The following is a 7,117-nucleotide window of genomic DNA, read 5'->3' as shown; positions in this document are numbered from 1 at the left end:
TACACAGTGGTGATGCAGTCAGAACGATCTGTTGGTAGGTTTTCAAGCTTGGAAATGATAGAATTTCTGATCAAGAAGTCCACGCCTGAAAACCTGAAAAGCATCTTTCCGCTACTGGTTTATTTGACTAGTAGAGAATGCATCCGGCGTCATGCTCTTGTATTCTGCCTTCTGGATATTGGACTTTGTTGAGAACTGTGATGTCAACATACAGTCTTACCAGTTCATGTGTAATTAAATTAGAGCAACGTACTGGACGGCTGTTGTCGGCTGTGTTTAGTATGGTCCTGACATTCCAGCATGCAATTTTCAATCCTTTTATACCCTTGCATATGGATGCGTACCTTTACTTCCTTGAGGTTGTTCGACCACATGAAAAGATGCTCGTTGACTGTAGCTTGCCAACAGGATGCGCTGGAGGCGAGCTTTGTTTAGGCCACATTTGTGGAAGGATTCCGACCATCTCCAAGTGACTAGAAGTGGACTGACATATTACTATAAAATAAAGAACTATCAGAAGTTTGGAGTAAGCAGTTAACTGTGAACCATTTAACCTCGTGTAACAGAAACCACAGTGTCTCGTGTGAATGCTTTCTTTTCCCCCTACTTCACACAAGCCTTCCAAGATGACTTTATATCATCACTAATATCAACAGTGTTGAGTACAGTGTCCAACTTGATAGAGAATTCCGCTTGCTTTTCAGCAGTTTTCAAAGGCAGAACGTTAATGCGCTTAGGCACTGACGCCTTTTGTAGTCTTGTGTGTTTCAGATGCAACGTAGCCTTACTACGGAGAAGAGAATGGTGAGAGAGATAGCAGGTGTTATGAAAGGAACGTGTAATGTTAACGTCCCTAATATCTCGCTTCTTAGTGATAACATAGTCTATGAGATACCAATCCTTAGATCTAGGATGCATCCAGATCGTCTTGCAACAATTTCGCTGTTGAAAAAAAGGTATTTGTGATGCTTAGACTGAATTCCTCGCAGATGGAGAGCACATGCAGACCGCTGGAGTTCATTCAACCTACACTATGGCGGCCAAGCACACTCTCCCAAGCCTGACAATCAGTACCAACACGAGCGTTAAAGTCGCCTATAAGGATAAATTTATACCTATGGTTACAACTGGAGATGACATCGCGGAGTTGGTGGCCATAGTTGGAACACAACAATTGACAAACGTACCACGAGTATTGTGACCAATTTCCAACGTTAGTGTCTTGATGCGATTAGAAATACCTTCGGGTAGAGAAAGAAGGGATCTAGCTATTTCTGTCATGATGGCAAGATCAGTCGTCCTCATTTTTTCCACACCAGAAACATATGTATCCACCTTCACTTTCTTCTGACTCTGATGATCCTGCAAGGCGAGTTTCACTGAGTGCAGCTATGTCAATGATGTATTTCTTTAGTTCAAGGGCAACCAGTGCTGTTTGTGCATTCCAAGAGCCAAGATTAATATTCTTAGATTACTTCATGTTTCGACTGTGTTACTGAATAACCAGACAACTGCAGCGGGCTGCCAAGTTTAAGGTGAGTAGGCAATGTTTTAGGGCTCCTTTTCTCGCCCCTCCCGCTGTTGAGGAAAGCAGCGCTGTTTCTAAATAGACCTGCTTTGTCACCACTGGAGGTCACGGACAGTACAGTTACTCACAAGTTCTGTGCTGGAACGGCCATCACCCAATGGTCGCCGACTGTGTAGAGATCCAGCAATATCCTTTACCTGTCCTGCTGCTTTCACTCTCTCGCCAGAGGCCTTTTTGTTTTTGCAAGCTGGGGCTATGCAGTATTGAATGAATTACTGTAAGTTGTCAGAAAACCCACACACATGATTTGATTTGAGTGTTGAAGGCTTGTGTAGAAGCAGTCACAGTTTTGGAAGTGATGATAGCAAGAATATGGTGCACATATATGCCACAATACCCAAGAACAACACACCTCAGGCTTTTTCTTCAGAGGTTTCCATCTCCTAGACTAGCCGCTATAAACAAGCTGGAGAGCCTAGTCTACCTTATGAGTCAGAGTTTACTGATAGTACAGCCCTGTTAAAGAGATCCTCAGCAAAGACTTGGTTTTACATCAGTTTCCCTCTTCCTACATGGGATGCCTTTACCACGGTTAAGGAGCCGCATCTTCCACCTAATATATGACATTAAATACATCAAATTTTAACTATAAATAAAATAAGATAAAACAGTATACACATATATACATATTGTTGGATGGCCGTTGACTTTTCATAAGTTCCTCCGCCCATTTTTGACGGGTTTTATTTTTCGTCCTGCAAGGTATCAAACAATCACCCTCATCACCTAGCAAGCTTGGTGGGGTTGCCAATTTAGTCGCCGACGACCTGAACATGCAACAGGTTGTACTGAGTTACATGTTACCAGCAGCGCTCAAGAGCGACCTGACACACAAGTTATGTAGACGTATATATATATATATATATACATATATATATGTGTGTGTGTGTGTATCATATATAAGTAGGTAAATGGATATGTAAGTAAACAGATAGATAAGCAGATACATAGGTAATACGGATAGACAAATACACACACACATACATACACAAAAGAAGACTGAAACACGACCATATACACACACTTCACACACAAGGACACATATAGAGACACAGCATTACATAACAGATGCATATACAGTCACTCAAACCCATACACATAGACACATTCAAATATGCACACACAAACACATGAAATATGCAGAATACATACATATAAATGTACACACACATATACATATATATATGCATACACACATGCATGCATGCATACATACATACATGTGTGTATACCCATGCAGACTGACACACACACACACACGCAAACAAAAAGAACGCTCGAATTCACATATGTATGTGTCTGTGCATTTGTATGCATGCATTTTGCATGCGTTCTTAAGTCTTTTCAACCAGTTTTTTTTCTTCTTGTACTAGAATGTTAGCATGGCCTAGTAAAAAGAAACACAAACAAAAACAAAAGAAAAAAATTGTCTGATGCAGGAACCGGAAAAGCAAGTTCGGATTCACTCTGCACCGACTCTTTCAAAGTTCTCATCTGCACATTGTGACGTGTTCATTAAATGTTGCAACAACATTGATGACCATAAAAATTACCTTTTTCTAGGTCAATTACTGTAGTTATTTAATCTCATTACGAAATACCAATGACTTAAGAGTTGAAAGTAATTTTCAAGATTACACATGCTTTCATCATATACATGCGTAAACAAACTTTCCCCTCACTAGATATGATTAGAGTAATGACTTTTTTTTAATGTTGTATGAGAAGAATAAACTTATACAACATTCAAATTTTATGCAGGAGAGTTATCGTTAAACGTTGTTCATAAGTTTGTGTATAAACAAACGTAAACAAACGGAAATAAGTGAGAACACAGCTACATAAGATCGTAGCTTGAACTTGCTCAATTTTCAGTACATAAGCGGCTCACTCACTCTCTCTCTCTCTCTCTCTCTATATATATATATGTGTATATGAGATCTTTATAATATATAATTTATATATAAATATACATATATATGTGTATTTAGAATAATTATAAATATACTAAGTTGTTCTTAGACTGGCGTATATATACCTATATATATATATATATATATATATATATATATACCTATATATATATACTTGTATGTATGTATGATTTGGACTTTTCTTTTATAAATATTTTTTTAAGAATTTGGTAATTAATCTCTCAGTGTATGACATAAATATTATTCTTTGATATAAAAGCAGAAGTATACAAGCAACGTGTTGCTCATCACACCAGCCACACCTGTAGCGCGTAAGCGACCCTCTACACTCCTTTGGCAATATTGTCAGTCATGACTGATTGATGCTGAGCCTCGATGTGGCATACACACCCACTGTCGCACTAATAAATGTGTTAGACAGGGTGCTGCCAGACCAGACAAACGCACAAAATAAAACTTCAGGTACACACAGACACACTTGCTAACCAACTCCAACAAAAGAGTTTGACTGACGTTGCTCCTGATCTGGTCCCCGTATCTGGCTATTATTCTTGGACCTGCTGTAATAGTGCTTTACACCTGCACAGAGTGGCTGAGCTTCGTACAGGTGACCTGCTTCCCCCGTTTATCCGTCTTTCCCTCTTTGCCCGCACCTCTAACAACAATTCCTCCACTGTCGCTATTTCATTTACCCCACAACCAACTTGACATACGAAGACTGGTACAAAAACAAGAAAACAATTATAATATTAATACACTGGATACACCTTCCGGACACCAAATTAATGATCTACACAGCTTTGTGTTCGATTTTATGGACATCTAGTATCAGCATTGGAACTGTTTAAACGAATTTGATCAACTTGACTCTCTGTTACATCTATCACTCTGGTGAAACTTCCGACAGCTGTAGTTGGGAAGAATTTATTCCGAACTAGTGACTGGTTCTTCGACACACTTGATATCCATTTATATACGAAAAAAATTCGGTAACTGGTCAGGATTTTACATGCATTGTACGTCTTGATGTGTTGTGTTTCGTTATTATAAGTGTGGTCTTAAAAGGAGAGATATCGGTTGTATCTTGGACGCGTTGAAAACATTCGGTGGTACAAAAAAAAAAAAAATTACGAAAAATACTCGGTGGTAATATCAAAAATTTCTGTATTTATTTTAAAAGTCTATGCTGTAGTCTTCACGACTCATTCTATTAAATTTCTGTCATTTTTAAAGCTACACCGTTTGGTAATGGTGCTTGAGGGATATCGTCACAATCACTCATCTAAGACCCAGTCTTAACAAGACACGTTTGATCACTTATGGCTATGCCGTTTCTTATTTGACTTTTTTTCTCTCTGTCATATGAAGTTGTTGCTCGTCTCTTCAGTCGTCTCACGATGTGGATTGTAAACATTTCGATTTAACCCAAATTAATTCAACACCCCACCCTTTTTTTCTTCTACCCGTGAACTCTTTTTTTTTTCTATTTAAAATTATAACTTTAGTATTGGATCTGCTGAGTAACAAAGAAAATTATTGCCAATTTATATAAATGTATCAGTCTTCCACCTGCCTTACCAATTCCGTTTGTCATAGAAGCTATAAAGATATAATTTTACCAGTAGTATTTGGTTACCTGTGATAACTTAATCGTCTAGCCTATTCTTTGTGTTTGGCTTTTGGGACTATGTCGTCCTTTTCCTACCACGTAAGCTGTCTTTCAAGAACGAAGATTCTTGCCTCCAGCAGTGTCTATTGCCATCCAGTGTACAATAAGAGTGATTATACACAGCTTTCTTCGAGATGATGAAGAAAATCACTTGGAAAGGTTTTCGGTTGCCCAACAGTGGGCAACAGCAGCGCCAAAAATCAGGCAGCACTAGTACTAATTCTTCAGTACCGTCCCCATCCTCTACCTCTAACGATATTTCAAGTAGTGGATACCACGGCAGTGTAAACCACAGTCAATCTTTGTCGCGACTACACCTGGACGACAGTGGTCAAGAAAGTGAAGATATGGTTTTCTTGCCAGCAGATGGCAGCTGCACAGAGTTACAGCAACAACATGAAGGTAATTGCAAGAAAAGGCAAATACGAATGACATCGAAGAAGTTGTTTTCAGCTTCATTGAATTCACCATACTCACAAAACATGCCTACATCGAGTACTGTAAATAGCACTTCCACAGAATCATTTTGCTCATCAACTTTGAATAGTACACTTAGAAATACCAATGTGATTTCTACAATGAAAAGTCCAGAAGTAACCCACAGTTCATCATCTAATGCTCTGTCTAGCAATATTTCATCTTCAGTTTCATCTTATTCTCTTTCTTCTCCAACATACTGTCCAAGCAATGGTGGTTCATCTACTTCAATGCAATCTCAGCACTACCAAATTGATATGTTGCAGTCTCACCGACATCATAGCCATCATCCTTATAAAGAAGACAACAGCTTGCTTATTGTTCCTATGGTTGAGCAAGTAGGTGTTCCACCTAAACAACGCAAAGAGAAGAAGAATCTTCTGCGGAATCTGAGGCGATGTTTTACACCTACACTTCATCGAAAGGTTAGTGGTAGCCATGAACATCTCCCCAATAATTCTTCATTGACACCAGCACCTGCTGTGTCACGGAAGGGTGTTGTTTCAGAGCACATTAAAGGATGCCAGCCTGTAACAGGAGGGAATACCAGTGGTCGGAAATTGACACACAAACCTTTGTCGCTTGTTCGTGAACGATTAGCAAGAGGACCTAGTTGTAATTCAAGTGGAGCTACACCAAATGCAGGTAATTCTAATGCAGATAAAAATTCCTCAGATTGTTGCAATCTTCAAAACTCCACTTTAACAAAAATAAACGAGATGCATTTATATTCTGCATCAGATGGCACAATTCGTGACAACTGTAAAACTGGCAATTGCAAAACCAAGGACATATCAAGGTTTCAGAAGAAACTTTTAGAGGATTATATTAGTGGGGATAGCGCTACAACTTGTACAAATCCTTTTCGGGATTCATCTTCATCCAGGAGTACTCAACAAAAATCTCAAACAAACTCTGGTGTTTCTGAAAATAATACAGAAAACAGGAGATTGTCAATGACTTGTGAGCAATTTGCTCAAGCCCTTAATGAACGCCCAAGTCATATAGCTTGGGATCGGTGCCCTCCAACAGACAGACAAGACTCAGAGACTGCTGATAAATGTAACCCGTATGAATCTTGTACTGACCCACCAGGGTCATGCAGCAGTTTATTGCCTCATTATGATGCTGTTAGATTGGATTCTCCTAAAATAGGGAGCCTCACTGAAGAGCTCTTTCGACTATCCAAATTTGGCTGGTACTGGGGCCCAATTACTCGAGTTGAAGCTGAACAAAAGCTTCTTAATCAACCTGATGGGGCTTTTTTAGTGCGTGACAGCTCTGATGAACGATACCTTCTCAGTTTGAGCTTTCGCTCTTACGGTAAAACTTTGCATACGCGTATTGAACATTGTAATGGAATGTTTAGCTTTTATGCTCAACCAGACACAGAAGGTTATCCTTCCATTGTGGATTTAATAGAACATTCAATGAGTGACTCTGAACAAA

The 7,117-nt window shown here is 39.2% G+C and overlaps 1 protein-coding gene across 1 annotated transcript in view; it reads left to right on the top strand.

Annotated features, from left to right (window-relative positions):
• Positions 1–3,834: 3,834 nt before the first annotated feature.
• LOC106879106 (uncharacterized) overlaps positions 3,835–7,117 on the top strand; it is a 5,305-nt gene continuing 2,022 nt past the window's right edge. The window contains exon 1 of the mRNA XM_014928543.3: positions 3,835–7,117. This exon is cut by the window's right edge and continues 2,022 nt beyond it. Coding sequence (XP_014784029.1) covers positions 5,326–7,117 — 1,792 coding nt within the window. The 5' untranslated portion in view covers positions 3,835–5,325.

Source organism: Octopus bimaculoides, chromosome 20 (assembly GCF_046866305.1).
Source record: "Octopus bimaculoides isolate indiv1 chromosome 20, ASM4686630v1, whole genome shotgun sequence".
Lineage (NCBI taxonomy): Eukaryota > Metazoa > Mollusca > Cephalopoda > Octopoda > Octopodidae > Octopus > Octopus bimaculoides.
Note: the sequence above shows the minus strand (reverse complement) of the source record. Positions and strands in the feature narration are given on the sequence as shown.